Here is a 19,287-nt window from a genome sequence, read left to right on the forward strand (position 1 = left end):
CCCTGCTTTGAGGACAGCTTAACATCATTAATCCAAGTTAATAACAAAAGCTCCTGATCATTTTTTCCCCAGGCTACTGCAACTTCTACTTACCCTGATTAAAGAGATGGTGTTGCCATTTCTAAGATCATAGGTAAAGAGTTGGAAGGGAATTTAAACATCATGTAGTCCAACCATCTCCGGTTACAAATGAGGAAAGAAAAGTCCACAGAGGGGATATGATTTGTCCAAGGTAAAACAGATATTAAGTGGCAGAGTCAGCATTCAAGGCTCCAGGCAAATACATTTTATCTGGTGCTCTTTCAGCTCTACTATCCTGCTGGTTCCTCTGCATTTCTGTATCTGACTCCCTGACTCCAATCTGACTTCACTTGGAAAGAAAGAATCCCACCTGGCCTCTTCCTTCACAGTATAATGCTTATTTTCTTCTTTGATTGTTTTCTCTTCTCTTGGCTCTTGAAGTAATCTACCAGAGACTTTTAGCCCCTTCTTCTTTTCTTTTCCACTTGATTTGGTAGAAACCAAAAGAGGAATGATTAGTTGACATTCAGAATTGTCTATCAGAAACTGAATTTTGGTGATTTTCTTTTTCCACTGCCAAAGAATAGATCAGTTAACTAACTGCTATATATTTAGTAATTACTAAATAAAGTAGTTGTCCCACTAACTTCCAATTCTTCTATAATTTTTACAACCTAGCTGCCTTCTCTCATAGAATCACACAATTTGGGAGTTGAAAGGACCTTAGGTGCCATATAATCCCTGAACAAGAACCCCTACTACAAACATATTAGGCAAGTGGTCATCCAGCCTTCATTTGAATGCTTCCAATGAAAAAAAACTCCTCTCCCTCCTTGGGCAGCCCATTCTACTTTGTTCTTTTAATTGCTCTAATTGAAGCCAAGCAGAACTAGTCTATTCCCTTTTCCATGTAACAGTCCTCATACTTGAAAACAATTATATCCTCCTAACCCCCCTGCAAGTCTACTTTTTTACATCTTTAGGTCCTTATCTTTATATGGCATGATTTTGAGACCCTTTATCATTTTATGGAACCATTCTCTCATTCCTTGATTTACTCAAGTGAATATATGTCTAATTGCCATACAATACTACTCCATCCCTATCCCTAGCCTTCTGCTTACTTTTATCTTTTTGAACCAGGTATAGCCTTCCAGAACCATATTCCTATCATGAACTTCATCCCACCAAGTTTTAGTGTTTGTATAGGGTCAAAATGGCCTCTTTCTTTTAGGATCTCTAGTCCATTCTGCTTATCTGTACTTTGTGAATTTGCATATAAATATCTGAAGCCATGAGCTGTACTGTGTACTCTTTCTTGGGTTTTGTCTCTTACAAATATTTGGACATCTCTGTTACTGTTCTTCCTTCATTATAGTGACTGTGGTATCTAGCTTGGATATGCCTAGGCAGTTTTTTTTTCATTTTCACTTTGAAGTTTTGATTTTATTTCTAAGACACCAAACAAATATGGCCTCATTAGTCCTTTGTTAGGCGAGCTCCATTCCTGTCCAATAATTCCTATATTTTAAGCCATAATCCTTAAGTTCTCCCTCCTCAGATACTACTTTCTTAACTAGCTGTTCAATTCCTATCTTGCCTTCTCTTCTGAAGACCTTACCTTCCAATGGTAGAAATCATGAGAATACCCCTTGGGTCACCGTATGCTTTGATTTCTTGCCAAAGACTTGCAATCCATAGCAATACTTCCTACAGTCTTTCTGTCAGAATTTGAGATTGTAGACAACCCTTAGATATTAGACCCTTAGATATTTTCCATATGAACTGACATTAATCCAGTTCTTCCCCATTCTGCATTTGTGCAGTTGAGTTTTTACTATAGTACAGGAATTATTATTATTACTAATTTCATTAATAAAAATTATGAGCATATCTCACATTTAGGCATCACTTTATACATTACTAAGATTACTTACTCAAAATAGCTCCATGAAATAGAGATTCCCTTCCCTTATCTTCATTTACAGATGAGAAAGGAGGCTCTGAAAGTTTGGACTTGTCCATAATATCTGACATTTATAAAGCCCTTTGAGATTCAAGAAATACCTCCTATACACTGTCTCATTTGATCAATCAATCAGCAAGCATTTATTAAGTACCTATTATGTGCCATGCATTGTACTAGGCTCTGGGGATTAAATACAACAATTAACCAATCCCTATTCTTAAGGATCTTGCACTCTAAAGGAAGATATGTATACAAACATATACACACCTATAGAATAAATATTAAGAAAAACAAAGAAATTCAATACAAGGTAGTTTGGGAGAGAGGGCACTAAGTAGTTGATAGACCAGTAAATACTTCATATAGAAAGTAGTATCCATTATAACCAACCTTTAACCTTGCACAAGCAAACCAAAGCATGACCTAAGATCTTGTTTTCCTCAAAAATATGTTTCCAAATATGCCTTAATCTGCAAGGAAAGCTATGGATTGTTTGGTTAATAGGTGTGGCAGGGTCCTGTTCTTTATACTTCCCAAAGAGCAACTCTGAAGCCTTAGCACCAATAGAGAAAGAGAACATTCTTAGCTTTTGTTGGTACTTAGGGGACCGCTTATTGTAGCCAGTGGCTTAGTTGATCCCCCCAGGTGCTGGTAAAGGCAAAGATGTGAAGAGGAGGTTAAGAGAAGTCAACTTGGCTACAAGCCCTCCCTTCTTGGACCCTGCAGCCTAGACGGGTCTGGGAGCATATGACTCATTGGAATGGTCCATCCATTGTAAAGGCAGTTTGAGTACCTTCAACATATGGCTGTCAGCAAGGGAGATAAGCAGTCCCCCAAAGTGTACTCAGGTTCTTAATGTCTCATCAGAGCTTCTCACATAAGGTTTATTATACTTGTTTACTTCAGAATTGTATCTGAGGTCATGCCTGCGCAGATCTATCCCTTCTCTCCATTTCTTCTTTCACTACTTTCATCATCTTGAGTTACTGTAATAGCCTTATTGACTACCTCCACTTCCAGTTTATCCTTCTAACCAACCTCACATATTACTGTAATTCTGTGTGATTGTGGGCATTTCACTTCTTTGTGATATACTTTATTCTTTTGTAAAATGAAATTATCTCTCTAAGGTCCTTTCCTATTCTGACATACTTTGATCTGCCTCTAACATCTCTTTCATCATGTCATTCCTCTACTTAAGAACCTGCAATGACTCCCTGTTTCCTACCATGGTATCTTAACATCTGTTGTCTGGATTTCAAGGCCTTCATAAGCTGGCCCTACAGTGGAGGATGCAATGTGGTACAATAGTCAAAGCACTGGATTTGGAATTGCAGGACCTTCATTCTGATTCTGTGTTTTTCGTTTATTATCTCTAAAGCATTGGACAAGCCACTTGATGCTTCTGGACCTCAGTTTCCTCCTCTATAAAATGAGAAGGTTGAACTTGATGACCTGTGGAGTCCTTTCCAACTCTAGATCTATGAGCCTATAAACATTATTTAGCTGTTTGATGACAATTTTTCATCAGGATAAGTGAAAATGGTTCAGTTTGGTTTTTTTAGTCAGTGTATTCTTATAAATCACTAGTCAGAGGGGGCCATATACTGGCCCTTAGTAAGCTCCAGGCTTCATTCAGATGAAATTGAATTTCATATTGCTCCAAGAGAAGAGGATAGAATATTCCTTTTAGGAAGAACAAAGATCTTCAAGGTGAGCAAGTAGCAGAGCAGCACTACAGTTCTGTACATCATAGCCATGTGATTTCTATTCATTTCTGATGAAGAAGGTTGGTGGTAAATTTATACCAACACTACACCCACATGCATGCATATATACATATGTGTGCCGCATGCATGCACACGTGTGCGTACACACACACACACACCCCATGCTCACACACCTCCACCAAGCAAGCCTCGCAACCTTTACTTACAAACACTTACATAGGCTCATCAACCCAATGTGTCACTCCCCTGCTCCTCTTATTCTGCTCACTATGCTGAAGGGTCATTGGCCTCCTTGGACTTCTATTTTTTTCAGCAGAGGAAGGTGGAGAGGAAGAGGAGGAGAAGACACAGAATAAGAAAGACAGAGGTAAAGGCAGCTTGGCAGGTCCCTTGGCCTAGAAGAAAGTCAAAACCATACATTCCATGAAGCACATATCTCCCTTCTCCTCCTCTGTGCTTCTTTCCCTACTGCCACTTTCCCAAGCCCATGAAAGCACCACATCCACAAGCATTTAAATGCTGAGCCTCCTACATGACCATCCATGTGCTAGATATTATTGAGTTATGGGGGAGCCAGAGGAAAGGCAAGAATATCAAAGAAATATCAGATATGGCCTCTTCCTTCAATCAGTTTATAATCTGTTCAGAAACAGTATCAGACTATACACATGAAACAATTAGGGAACAGTTCAGTGCTTAACTGTGATTTGGAATATAAGTGCAAACGGAAGTCCGTGTGAGCTGTAGTCACCAAAAGCTTCACAGAGGAGCTGGGAATTGAGCTAGACCTTGGGGGATGGATAGAATTTAAATGAGTAGAGAGGAGGAAGGAGGGAAATCCACATGGAGACTCAGAGGACATTCTAGTAGTAAATGAGCTTGATTGGTATAGAGGAGCCAGACTGTGGAAGACCTTGAAAGCCTGGAGAAAAGACTGCTATAATAGAAAAATAACAGTGAAAGTAAGTGCTATTGTGTCTATGTGCTCCATTGTACCTTCTCTCTGTAGATGTGTGCCCATCTGCCCTTCTCCTCCTATAGCTGTATCATCAGTAGATTGTACCAATGTCAGTAATGGGGCTTCTTGGATCCTGGTTTTGTAAAAGCCCCCAAATATTCAACCTCCCATGGCCATTGTACATGTCTTTAATTAATTCAATGCTTCCTAACTAGAAAAACCGGTGGCTAATATCTTAAGGAAACCCATTCTGTATGGGGACAAAGGGAGTGACAGAATGAGGCACTGCTGGCCCTTGTGAGGGCTTAAATTCCTGAATTTGTGTGATCAGAATCATAGGTACCACAAAGTTAACCTGCACTTTTTATCAATATTCAATGAACAAGTAGTCAGTTTGGATACAGTCAACTCTTGGTTATCCACCAAAATGAGGGGGAGCTCTGGTTACAGACAATCTAAAAATAAGTTAGTTCTCTTTGGCTTTGGAATGTCTGTGTTTGTTGTAGTTGAGATGGTATTGAAAAAGAGGAGGTGACTTCAACTGACTGTTCAGTTGGAGACTCATGGATGTCTAACATGATTGCAGGGTGTGGTTCTCAGCTTTTCCTATTCAGGAACTCCATTTTATCAATTCCTCTGGAGGTGTTAATGCTCTAGGGGACTGATTCACACTAACCCAACTGACAAACCAGAAAGCCATGTATAAATTTATAATGAGAGTGGGCTTTTTCAGTATCCATCAGTTATCCAGTCTATTCCCTACCTGACAGTTCATCCAGTCTGTTCCCTACCTGCTGTGGACATATTTAGAAAAATGAATGAGTGATCCCAGGTTTGTTGGTGAATATGGAAACCAAGCACAGTTGGATGTTTGGACTCCTTTGGATTGAGAAAATCTGAGTTTAAATTCCAACTCTACTACTTATAATCTTGGACAAGTCACTTGACTTCTCAGGATCCCAGTTTCCTCATCTATAAAATGAGATGGTACCTTGAACCCTGAGTCCTGTAATTCTATAATTGATCAGACTATGTATCACTATAAGTGTTCAGAATACATACATATATATGTGTATGTACAGACTAGATCAAATTCATTATACAAAACACTTTCCTAGTGACTAGCATACTCATGTCCACTAGACATGGATCACAAGATCATAGAATTAGAGCTGGAAAGGATCACTTTTTCTCTGAGAAAATGTAGCTGGATAAAAAATGAGAAATTACTACTTTTTGCTCTTTTCCCCCCTGGACCCCATGCAGATCACTATCCTTGGATACGTCACAATTAGACTACAGTTTTACTTATGTTAGTTACCTATTGGTTTCCATGATAAAATATGGGAGAATAGCCTATTCTTATCAGTAAATGAGACATTTACAAGCCATCTCTTAAATTGGGTTTCTTCTGCAAGTGACCAATAGCCTATAGTTTCTGTTGATTCTTACTTCCATTTTAGTAAGTTACATTTTCTGACAAGATCCCCAAACTCTGGGTGTAAATCAAATATGGAGACTGTAGCCCATTTGTATTCATGGACTTAATAGTTGAATATAGCTGTGCCTTTACTTTTGGGGAATTACAGTATTTAGAATAATGGAGTCACATGGTGACGATATGACTCAAGAAGAGCTGGAAAGTTCTCTATTTTGTCCTCTTGTTCAGGGCTCTTCTCACCTCCCTTCTGTGTGCTGTACATATTTAGCCTTGACTGAGGCAAAACAAAGAAGCCTAAGTGGATTTGTCCTCTCTCTCTTTACCCTTTTTGTCCAGTTATACCTTCCTTGGAACCAAAGATGAAGATTTAGGCTTAAAAGGGCTTATACTGTGCTATAGGGTGCCTAGCAGAGTAAAATTCAACCAGAATGTCAGCAAAGGAAGTAATTTTTTTTTCCTGGTTTATGATGTCAGAAATTGAAAAGATTTCCCATGGATAATCTTCCCTTGGATAATTGAGAGTTGACTTATTTCTGACACATATTGATGTTTCTTACAGTAACACACAGGATTCCTGTTGGTCCAGAAACAGTCTCTGGGCAGACTTTTCATTGCTTCCTAATTTAATTCAGGTGAATGATTGTTACCCTCCACTACCAAACCACACCCCTACTCCTGAGATACTGCTAGAAAAAAGCCATCAAGGTTTAGGGGAGGGGAAGTTAGGAAGTAGGCTGGAGAGAGCTTGAAGAGCCATTGTATCCAGACAAGAAATAAAAAGGAAGAAAAACCTATAAGTCTATTCCTCTTGCAAATGGTCAGATACAGAGAAATTAAGGCAGCTTTAGAAGAAAATGAAGAAGAAATTGAGGTAACCTTCCCAACCCAATTCATACAACATATCTTAATTTTAGGCACACTCCTCTCCATGCATACAAATGTAGGTAATCCTACCCATACCCTATATGGACATGCAACTATAAAAACACTCAAGAATATACATATGTGATAGTCAAATGTATACAAACAGTACCCTAAATTGATATGCAGGTGTACACACTTACTTAGATGTAGTATGTGCATATGGATATAGATAATTGACATTTTTTAGATCACACTTATGGTTTCATTGATATAGGGTACTTTTATTGGAAAAACTACCTCTGCTAATGCAGATGGGCACCTGTTCTGCAATGTATGCATATAAAAATTCATGCATCAGACAATATGGTGCCGTGGGTTGAGTGCTGGACTTGAAATCAAGGAGGCTGGGTTCAGTTCCTTCTGGCACTTATAAATTGTTTGGGGATTTTGTTGGTTGATTTTTGTTTTGTTTTGTGGACAAATCCCTTAGCATCCCTAGTTTTCTTATCTGTAAAATGGGCATATTGATCCTGTGGTATTTACAGGGCTTTTGTGAAGTTCAAATGAGATCATATTTACACTTTGCAAAATCTTAAAGTACTCTACATATCAGCTGTTATTATCCATAATTATTCTCAGCAGACACATACCACCATAGAAATAAAAGCCTAATGCATCACTCCACCCTATACACAAATAATAATAATATACATTTATATAGCACTTAGTTACAAAGCAGTTCCCTCACAACAACCCTGTGAGGCAGCTAATGCACGTGTAGCAAATGCTTTGGAGTTAACTATTCCAGCCTTGACTCAGAAACCATGTTCCAGGGATGGCTTCTTCTCTCAGTGGTCTAGGGTAACCCTTGAGGGGTTATGGGTGGTTTTTTCAAATACAGAAGCTCACAATCCCCCCACTGGTGTGCTTCCCTCTACTGATTATCAGTTGATATCAGTCCACCAGACTTAAATAGCTATTAGAAACCAGTATTTACTAAGGTAGTACAGTAAGAAAAGTTGGTACAAACATCCCTACTAACAAGGTGCTTACTTACCAGAAGTACAGGCAGAAAGAATCCAAGGGGAAGAGGCCTCAAGATTAGAGCAGGTGTTGTAGCAAAGGGATAACTTAACTTACGTTCCTAGAAGTCCAGTTCTTCCCTTCCTGGGACCATCATGACATTTCCCTTAGCCATTTGTGCTCCTGGTAGAATCCAAAAGCTTCCTTCCCTTAGATGATCCAGCTTATCCTCAGCCCCTGATACAGTCAGTGCAGCCAGTCACTGCTGTTGTGGGAACACTGTTAGAAAGCCAGGGAGATGTCCAGATTTTTCAGCCCTCCAAAGCTCACAGATTCCTCCTCTGGTCAAGGGGGCTGTAGGTAGATTAAAGCTTTTCCCTTCCTCCTCCTCAACTCCTGAAGTGATTCTCTCTCAGGGGCTTGGCTAGAACTGTTCTTTGCTGTAAACTGCCAGACACCAGAATAGTGGGTTTTTTCTTTGTTTGGGTTTTTTTTTTTTTGCTTTTTTAGGCAATTGGGGTTAAGTGACTTGCCCAGGGTCACACAGCTAGTAAGTGTCAAGTATTTGGTCTGAGGCCGGATTTGAACTCAGGTCCTCCTGACTTCAGGGTCAGTGCTGTATCCACTGCGCCACCTAGCTGCCCCCAGAATAGTGGGGTTTGAACTGGCAAGCTGTTTTATAGAAAACAAGGTACATCTGGACATGTATTAGTTTAATGTCATTGATTTATTCATTCATTAGAGGTGTTCTCACCTGATGTAAAGGCTAAAGTGATTTGTTAGTTACTTGAAGTGGGGAGGGGTCTGTGTGTGGTTAATTGACTCAATTGATTACCACTTTTATTTCTTCTTGGCAAGGCAGTTGGGGTTAAGTGACTTGCCCAGTGTCACACAGCTAGTAAGTGTCAAGTGTCTGAGGTCAGACTTGAACTCAGGTCCTCCTGACTCCAAGTTCTATCTACTGCACCACCTAGCTGCCCCCAATTACCACCTTTATACAAGTATGATTATTTCCATTTTGTGTAAGAGAAAGCTGAGAGTTTGATAAATTAAGTGACTCACCTATGCTCACACAGCTCATAAGCATCTGAGACAGAATTCAAATCTAAATCTCTTAACTACAGGCCTAGCACTTTATCCGTTCCGCCATAGAGCAGACTAACCACTGTGTAAAATTCTCTAGAGTAGCCGTCAAGAAATGACTCCAGGCAAGAAGCAGTACTTGAAGGAACAACTCTACCTAATTTTTTTCCTCTTCTTTCTACATAAAACCAGAACTACTGAAACTAGCAGCCCCTATTTCTCTAGCATTTCCAGTCCTTTCCTGGCCTGCTGCCTGCCCAGGGTTGTTTATTTAAAGGGCCTGCCACATTTTTTCATAGCACAGAATCCAAACATGCAGTGGTAGTTGTCAGAGCACCCTCTGCAGTGTGGCACATGGCATTCTGTGGTCCTACTAGGATTCTTCTGGAGTATGACAAGGCTGTGAACTCAGAGACCCACAGCTCTTCCTTAGGTTTGTCTTGGGCACTTTTGAGTCAGCTTATTGTCCATTGTTGTAAGTACAAAAGAGGGGGAGAGAGACAGAGACAGAGAACAGATTAGTAAAGGTGAGAGTTAAGACATAGGAAGAATGGGTATTAGAGTCAGTAAAATAACCAAGACACTAATGCAATTTAGTTGGATACAGTGTTTCTTTCCATATACCCCAGTTTATATAGACAAATAGCAATTGGGAAATGACAAAATCTCAGAGACCATGTAGTCCAGCCTATCCCAGTGAAGAATCACCTCTATGATATCCTCAACAAATACCCATCCAGCCTTCACTTGAGAATCTCAGGTGAGAAAGCACCTACCACCTCATGGATCAGACCACTTCACTTTGGAATATCTTAATTATTGGGAAGTTATTCCTCACATCCAGCCAAAGTCTATCTCAACACAATCTCCACCCAGTGGTCCTAGTTCTGAACTGTAGAACCAAGCAAAACAAGTCTAATCCCTCTTCCTTACATATGTTATTGTTCAGTCATTTCAGTTGTGTTTGACTCTTCATGACCCCATTTGGAGTTTTCTTGGCAGATACTAAAGTGATTTGCAATTTCCTCCTCCAGCTCATTTTACAGATGAGGAAACTGAGGCAAAGAGGGTTAAGTACATAGGGTCACACAGCTAGTAAGTATCTGAGGCCAGATTTGAACTCAAGAAACCATATTTGAACCCAGAAGATGAGTCTTCTTGACTCCAGGCATATAACTCTATCTGCTACATCACCTAGCTGCCTCTTCTTATACATGAAAGCCCTTCAAATATGGGCTCCCGAGCCTCTTTTTTTTCCAGGTTAAAAAACCACTCATTCTTTCAGCCTGTCCTTGTATGGCATGATCTCCAGGCCATTCACTAAAGTGGTTGCCTTTCGCTAGACACACTCAAGGTTAGCACAGTCTTCCTATGATGTGATATCCTGAAGCAAACATAATACTCCAAATTTGCTCTGACCAGTCAAGAGCACAGTCGAACTATCAATTTCTTTATTCTGGATACTAGTCTTCTCTTAATGTGGGTTAAGAGCACATTAGCTTTTTTTGGGCTACCATATCTGACTATTGACTTATTGAACACTTGTGTTCCACTATCATTCATACCTACTCCAGCCATATTAATCATAATTCTTCTGACATAGGACTCGTAAAGGCCAATCACATCACCTTCTCTTGACCTTGATTCTATTCCTACTTTATAAGCCATATACACATAACCTAATTGCTCGGTTAGAGTCTGATTTCTTTCTCTCCAGGCTAGCCAGAAAACAAAAATAAGAATATCTTCCTCCTTTCTCTTTCAGTAAGACCTGGTGTAGGGGCCTTCAACTTCGGGGCAAAGATTTCAAATAGTCATTACAATGTCAATTCATTTTCGTCCCTACCCCTTACCTCTAACCTTACCTACGTCCCTACCTCTAACAAGAGGAGGAACAAAACATCACCATCATCTTTGCCAAACTAGAGAAACCAGAGGCTGCCTTCTCTAAGGGCTGACACAAACATATCCACACTTATGGCTACATACATCAAAGAGAAAAATGAGGGCATCTTCCTAAAACTAGTTGTAGTATATAATGCAGCAGGAAAACAGTAGTGTGCTGCCCCCTGAAGGAAATAACTTCAGGATTCATTTTAAAAAGTGTGTAAGACAAAGAAAAAATAAGAAGAAATAAGTCAGAAAATAAAGCTAATGGAAGGATGGTAACATGACTTAAGAGTTCCTTGATTTCCTCAGTTCCACTGACCTTCATCTCCATTCCAGATCAGCCATATTGTGAACCTCATTATCACAGTAGGAGGAAATATAATTTTCTAAAATAGAGATGGGGAAAGGAGAATTGGGGTCTGAGGATAGGTCTGGAATAGCCATAATGGGAATATTAGAGATACGATGAAAATTAATTTTAAAGTTGACAAGTAGCACAGAAAGCCAATCTGAAGTTGGACTACAGTAATCTTTAATAGATCAAGACTGTTTTGAAAGAAAAAAGAAGTAGACTGCAAAGGGGTGATAATAGTTTGAGGGTTCATGTGATGAGGACAGTATTGAAGTAGTCCATCATAGTATCTAGAGTAAGAAAGTGGTCTTGTAACTAGGAGTCAGCCAAATGTACAGGGCAAAATTACCATTAAGGAATAGAAAGACTAGAGGTGAGCAGTTTAGAACAATGAGATTGATAACAGGTAAAGACACTGTGTTTGGAGGGAGAATATAGCCTGTGATACTGAGTTCCAGGTTAGAGATCGGCTGTTTGGAGTGACCAGTATAGAGTGGAAATGAGGGTTCGGGGAGTCAAGGAGAAAAAGGAACTTTGAATTCAAAGAGGCTGAAAGTTGTCAATATGGACTTTGAACGTAGGCTAGGTGCTGGAGCTTCTAAAAGGGTGGAATGGGTCCATGAGGGACAATAGACCACAGGATGATTTGAAGAGGACGGCCTAGATTAATGGCAAGTGACAAGTGGAGAATAGCATGTTGTTTCAATGGTCCAGAAATGGTAGCAGGTGCTTACCTCTACCTTGGCCATTGAATCAGGAACATGAGAGAAAGTGAAGCCTCAATATGAGAGGATAGTCGTCAAGGGAAGAGCCAGGTTTCTGTTAGGGAAAAGCAAAGAGGTGAAGTGCAAACATACAGACACTAAGATATACCAATGTGTAAGTACAACAGTAGTGTACATATGACCCCATCATTGTAAATGTACTGTTTAAGGTATGGTCTTCCTCCTCTTTCTCTACTTATCTCCCTTCCCATGCAACAGTACCCCACAGATTCTTTTCATATTCCCCCTACCTCTTCCTCCACTATACAACCTTCTTCCATATTTTCAAAACTATCATGTTCTATATGTCAAATAAGTGAGCCTTGGCTCCCGGTCCTAGCACAAATGGGGAAGCTTAGGTGAATGATACAGTGGATAGAAGGAGGGTCTAGAGTCAGGAAGACTCGTCTTCCTGAGTTCAAATCTGGCCTCAGACACTTATTAGGTGTGTGACCCTGGGCAAGTCTCTTAACCCTGTTTGCCTCAGTTTCCTCATCTGTAAAATGAGCTGGAGAAGGAAACAACAATAAATGGTGATTATTCTGTTCCCTGCACCCCAATTTCTCTCTTAACATGTCCTTTGTTGTTGTTATTCAGTCATTTCATTCATGTCCAACTCTTCAAAACTCCATTTGGAGTTTTCTTTGCAAAGATATTGGAGCACTTTGCCATTTCCTTCTCTAGTTCATTTTACAGATGAGGAACTGAGACAAAGAGGGTTAAGTGACTTGCCCAGGGTCACACAGCTAGTAAGTGTCTAAGGCCAGATGTGAACTCAGGAAGATGAGTCTTCCTGTCTTCAGGTCCAGCACTCTATCCACTGGGCTACTTAGCTGCCCCTAATATGCCCTAGGGGCAGGGATTTTTCCAAGGAAGCCTGACAATTCACACAGCTTCTCCCATCTGTAGCATGTAAACAGCCTGTACACAGAGGCTTTGAAATGCCATGTAATCACCTCCTCGGCTTCCTGTATGCATTCACAACTGGCACCACTAGAGAAGACTACCCTAAGGGCTTAGTATTTTGTGGTAATTGTCATCCTACAGGTGTAGGCCTGATTGTAATTCCTGTTGGGGTCTGATCTTGATCCTAAGCTTCTCTTAGAATGTGTAAGTTATAGCAGTATTGAGAAAAATGGCAGTCTTGGCCTACTAAGCTATTTTCCCTGAGCCAAACACTAGCCTAGAGTACCATTATGGTTGACAAATATCATGATAGAGGACTAGGGATTGATGACTCTGTTTTATCCAATGTGCAGCCACATTACCACTTTAGGGGAAGAGAGGGAGAGAGGGGTACAATTGGCAGTGATTTAATTCCCTCATTAGCAACCCGTAACTTGTTAGAACTATGGCAGTGGGTGGATGGCCCACAGAGAAAGCAGTGGCTACTCAGTGAAGGTTCCCAGCCCTCTACAAACAGCTATAACTGGTGCCGCACCATGGGGACAGCAGCAACAACAGGTATAGTGGCCCCTGACCTGTGTCTCCTGGACTCCGGCCCTTCTTGATCTTTATGCCTCATCTACTCTGTGTTTTTCACCACTTGCTTTTCCATGTGTACAGAGTTTCTGTCTCTAGATGCCTGGGTCTGCTTCCTCCTGGGAGAGGTTTGGAAAGTGTCTGCCCATGAGACAGGATTTTAGATGAGGCTGAGATATTAGGAGATTGAGGTGGACCATAAGTTTGTGATCTGCAAAATTTAATAGGATTTGAGATGTGGTCCTGAAGCCAAAATGTATGGCTCCTCTTATGGTAAAAGCTCACTAGATTTGGATATGGTCCTGAGATCAGTCCTTTTTATATATGAAGCTTCTGGAGCTGATAATATATTAAATACTCATCTCTGGTTTAAGATACTAAGATCAATAATACTGAACAAAAATGAATGAAATAAAAATGGTCTCAGTCCTTTTAGATAAATTGCATACAACTTGTCGCAGTGAGGCAGTTTTGGTATGCTCAGTACAAAAATGAGGCCAAAAAGGACCACATATAAAACATTCAGTGACTTTCTCAATCTTCCCAACTATATTCTTGCCCATCCTAGGCCCCTGCCAGCTCTGCCTAGTAAATCCTCTATCCTTCAAGGTGTTTCTGCTTCATCTAGATCCTCTTCCTACATCCCACCCACTAACCTGATCCCAAAATAGCTTTAGGGGTGACAAATAGTATTCCCAAATCACTTGGTTAAAAATGGACTATCCCAAACTCTACCCAAATTACCCTGGAATCCCAATTTCATCTCAGGTCCTCCAGACCCTCACAGTAGATTCCTGTCCCCCGTAGAATCTTTTCCTTGATTATTCTGTAAAGGAGTCATGATGTAGTAGAAGGAATAGTCGACTTGGAGTCAGAAGACCGCAACTGGAATGGAGGCTGTAGTCCTGCTCTGCTATTCACTAGCTTGTGGGACCCTGACTAGTTAGTTTACTTGTCTGAGCCTTCATTTTCTCATCTGTAAAATGGAGGATGAAATGACCTCATCCATATCTTGTGTTTTGTAAGGATGAAGCACTATATAAATGTCAACTCTCAGCTTTTTGTTTGTTTGTCTTATTGAGGCCCTGTGTCAACTCTTGGCATTTTTGTTTTGCTTTATTGATGCCCTTTGTTTTTTTACACCATTTTTTGCATCATTTCCTGATACAGATTCCATACCTCTCCCCCGCCTAAATTGAATTTTATCTTATAAGAAAAATATTGGTATTGTTTTATCAGCTGTCCAAGTAGTAGAAGGCTAGGAATTCAATTTCCTACTTAAAAGATACTCTGAGTGCTTGGTAATGATAACTGACATTTATAGTGCATATAACATTTTACATATATATATTGATGCAGCATTTTACATATATTATCTTGTTTTATGCTTACAACCCTGGAAGATAAGCACTAGGGGCATTTCATCCCCATTTTACAGATGAGGAACCTAAGGGTTGGAAAATTTAAGCAACTTGCCCAAGGTCACAGAGCAGGTAAATGTCAGAGATGGGGTTGAAACCCAGGTCTCACCTGGCACTAAGTCCAACATTCATTCTCTAGGGCACACTGCCTCTCATGGCAAGTAAGCAGAGGTAATCAGAACAGGCTGGAAGCCAGATTTGAATGTCTTATGTTCTGAGGCAATATTAGAGGCTTCTAGGGTGTGTATAGTTACAGTTTTACATTTTGAGCAAAGCACAAAAGCAGGAAAAAAAACATTCTTGTTCATTTTTAGGGGCAGATTTTTGGTGCCTTTTTGGCCTTCACTAAGTTATATTCATCTGTCTGTCAGATATTCATTTCCTGCTGATTTTTGCCTCCTGCCAGGCATTTCTCTATGTGGGCATTTCGTTTAGTGTCCATTGCATTTGCTATTAAGAGCTACATGGCCTTACTTGTCCCTACCCTGTAGTAAGAGTTAGAGGGGCCTGAAATCAGTTTACAAAGGGGAGAAGGGAAAACAAAGAAATCATGGGGATATGACAAATAGCCTCTGAAAAGCTGGCTTTTGACTGGGAAACCTAAGTGTGACCTAAATATATTGTTTCTGTCTCTGCTGCACAGGTTAGCCAGGAGAGTCTGGACCAAGAGGTAGTGCAAGTGAGTATGGGCTAGCCTTGTTCCCTCTCTTTCCATCCCTTTCTCCTCTTTCCTCATATTTCTCCCATCTCTCCATTTCATAAATGAGGTTTAGTTTCTCTCTTCCTGCTTACAAAATACACTATAGAGGCCAAGTCCATGCTGAATGAAAAAAGGCCTCACTTCAACCTGTCACCCTAATCCCATTATTCTTTTTCTAAAACCAATACATTTCAGGAACTATACTTTAAATGTGGCTAGTCCTCTGTGAGAAGCTGTTATTTGAGGGAATTGAGTTGGGAAGAGGTTAGCAAATCAGAGAAATCACTACCTTAAAAGCAGCTGTCAATTTCTACACCCAGTGGTGGAGTGTGAAAGGATGGAGCTGCACATCCCCTTCTCCCCTGGCCACTTTAACAGCAACAACTTTTCCCTCCACAGTTTCTCCTCTCCTGCCCCCCCTCCCCAAATAATCTAGACCATTTCTCCCATTCCTCCTTAGGATCTAATCCTGGAGCATTAACTTGGACACAAATACTTATACCACAGGCTGACAGTAAGCTGTCCAGGGTCAAACTGTGTCTGCAAAGCAAGTGGTACAAATCCCCGTGACGTCAGTCCACTTACTGGTGTCCAGAAGTGTCAGGCCATTCTTGTACCTCCCTACCACCTAGAAAAATATGAAACTACAGATTCCTACATAGGCTTCAAGAAAAATGTTGACTTCCCTCTGAGATAGCTTCATTCTTCTCCAGTCTCATCCTTTCTTCATTTTTAACTAAAGACCTCGACTCTAGTTCCTTCTCCCAAATGATACAATTTCATGGCTGCTTAACTAATACAAAAGGAAGTGGAATCAGATTAAGATGCCAGGGAACAGTAAACAGAGGCATAATTCTTGAAGCACAGGTTCTTCAGGGGGAGCCATGATATCTTCTCCTTGATTTCTCCCCATAATCATCTTTCTAGGTTACAGTTTTTCAGGGCTAATTGTTCAAGTCTTCCAGGCCAGTCTGGTATCCATTGTGGTAGCCAGAGCTACCACAACAGGATAAGGAAAGAATTGCTCAGCCCCAAAAACTATAACCAATGAACACCTCGGGAGGGGATGGAGGAGGAAGACAGTATTGCAATCACAAACTCTCCAGTGACTTTTTTTCCTGTTGTGGGTCAAACTCTAATTCTCCTCCTGAGCATCTCCCCTCTTACTACCTCCTCTTCCCTAATTCTTATGTAGTTTCTTTTGTTTATAGGGCATCTCACAAAGCCTAGCTCTGCAACAAAGACTGATTAGATACAAAAAGATCAGCTTAGTATCCAAAGGAAAAGCAATCCTTTCTTCTTCTGAGATAATGACCTTTGAGTAGCTCTTCCATGTATCTACTCTCTTTAAGGAAGTCCTCTCTTGCTTTTCCTGCTGGTAACTTGGGAATAACAAACCTGACTTCCCTAAAGAACAGATGAGAATACATAGACTCCCAGAGATGAGAAAGCCCTCAGAGACCATCTCATCTAACTCATTTATTTTACAGAGGAGCAGACAGAGGCCCTAGAAATGAGGTGACTCACCCATGGTCACACAGATAGCCAGTGGCAGAGCAGGCATTACAGTCAAAGTCCCCTGATCCCCAGGGAAGGGGGCTTTCCGTAAGTGGTCAGCTAGGACAGAATCCCAGCCCAGGGGACTTGCTCTTCACCAATCTCTCTATCTGGTAGGATTTGTAAGAGAATCCTGCTTACCATAGTTTGTTCATTTGTAACACAGACTCTTAGTAACTGAGTTATTGATACCTTGTATCACATGAAATATCCTTCAGTTTCTGCTCTTTTCCTAATTCATAGGCAATGCTGCTTTCCCTTCCTGATATTTCCAGATGCTTTTCCCTCCTCTCCCATCCCCTCTTCCAGACCCTTTTGTCTGTATCTTTAGTAGACTCCATTTGATACCTCTCATCTCGTAGACTCACAGAGCTGGAAGGCAAGTAAGCTGACCAGTATTGTAAGATAAAAAGACATCACAACCCTGGCCTTTTCCCCTCGAAAACATGCCCTATACCTGAAGCCTGAACATGACCTTGAAAGGTGCCCCAAAAGACACTCCTTCCCTCTCCCTGCCCCTTCCCCCACACATGAGGGGAACAGTGTTCCCCTGCCTTAGAAGAGTACCAGAAATAATTTGCCCAACCCTTCTTAAGATACACTGTGCTTTTAAGATAAGGATCTCAGCAGCTTGGGACCCACATAGATTACTCTCTTGATAACAAACCCTAACAACATATGCCCAGAACCCATTGCAAGAAAGAACGTATATCTCTCTTTTTACTAACAGTAGATCTGTCCTGCAGAGACTCGGAGGACAACAGAGCAAGCTGGCATTGACATGATGAAGGCAGAGCCTTCCCCCAGAGGCACCTTCCCATCCATCATCTTCCCAGTGCACACCTGGACCAAGCCTGCAGTCTGCCTGTCACCACAGCGCCAGGACAAGAAGAGCCAATGATGATGGGAGGAGGGTAGGGGCTGCCAGAGGGTCCTCCTGGTGGGCCCTTCCCTCTCAGATTCCTGCATGTACTAGCATCATCACCACTCCCCTCAGGGCATGGGCTCATCTCTGCAACAAGGAACAAAGAAAAAGAAAGAAAGAAAAAAAGCGCTTATTCTGTGTCAGTGACCTGGGTTTCTTTCTGACTTGCTGCTAAAATGTGGGTGATTTCCCAGGGCGGGGGACACTGTTTTCGCACATGACCTTTGACCTTAAAAAAACCACACCAGCAGGTTTTCTTCTATCACACAGAGAAAGCTTCAGGCCCGTACTCAGCTTTATAGACACCCTTACCCAGGCCACATGCTAAAAATAGTCTTGCCTCTCACTATTGGGTTTCCGCTACATTTGACATTGCATGCTCTGTAACCTGGGGAAAGAAAGTGCTCACTGCTATGGCTTCATAGAGTCCAAACCATTTCCTATACCGGGAATACAAGCAAGTATATTGTAGGCCAGGGAGGATGTGGACGGGAGCAATGTGCCCTGTCTGGTTTTCCCTGGAGGCCATTTGGTGAAGCCATGCTCTGCCTTTCATTGTGCTTAAATAGTTCCTTGGCATACATGATAATCAGTTCCAATTCTTGGTGATTTTTTTTTCATTTTTTTCCCTCCTTTTTGGGCTCCAGTGTGTTATTTTTAGAAGGAGAGCTGCTATAAATATTTATAAAGGGCAGTGGCTGGAATGAAGTAACAGACTCCACAGCTGGCTCCCTGCATACTCTCTGCCTCAGCTGACCTCTAGCCTCTGCCTGAAGAGCCCAGGAAGGCCTGTGAACTGGGCCCCGTGGCTACAAATGGTTTCCTATGGAAACAAGTAGAGTCTGTCAGGCTGGAACAGAAATATTTATGGACAACAGATTGTTTACATCCCCATCTACCCTGTCATCTCTCCTTTTCTACTACCCTTAAGGAATCTAGGAATGGAAATCATGGACACTTTTAGGCTGAGACATTTAGCATTTCTTTGAGGCCTGGATGTGAAGGAGAAAGGGCCAGAAAAAGAGCTGAATCATTATTAAAGGGCAAGAAGGAAAATGGGAGATGAGGAGGATAGCTACTTTCCCAGGGTTTAGGGGCTCTTGGAAT

General features: G+C 41.1%; 1 protein-coding gene across 12 annotated transcripts in view; it reads left to right on the forward strand.

Moving 5' to 3' along the window:
- Positions 1-18,133, forward strand: part of DTNB (dystrobrevin beta) — a 307,191-nt gene extending 289,058 nt beyond the window's left edge. For 3 of the 12 annotated variants that reach the window (XM_020983941.2, XM_020983927.2, XM_020983933.2), the window contains 3 exons: positions 4,034-4,087; positions 15,642-15,677; positions 18,002-18,133. In XM_020983941.2, coding sequence (XP_020839600.1) covers positions 4,034-4,087; positions 15,642-15,646 — 59 coding nt within the window. In that variant the 3' untranslated portion in view covers positions 15,647-15,677; positions 18,002-18,133. Of the gene's footprint in view, positions 1-4,033; positions 4,088-15,641; positions 15,678-17,985 lie in introns of those variants that run through there. The other 9 variants (XR_002323946.2, XM_020983934.2, XM_020983938.2 and 6 more) reach the window with 6 other exon arrangements.
- The last annotated feature ends 1,154 nt before the right edge of the window (positions 18,134-19,287 follow it).

The sequence above is a fragment of the Phascolarctos cinereus genome, unplaced genomic scaffold, assembly GCF_003287225.1.
Source record: "Phascolarctos cinereus isolate Bilbo 61053 unplaced genomic scaffold, phaCin_HiC Scaffold_2;HRSCAF=192, whole genome shotgun sequence".
In the NCBI taxonomy this organism is placed as follows: domain Eukaryota; kingdom Metazoa; phylum Chordata; class Mammalia; order Diprotodontia; family Phascolarctidae; genus Phascolarctos; species Phascolarctos cinereus.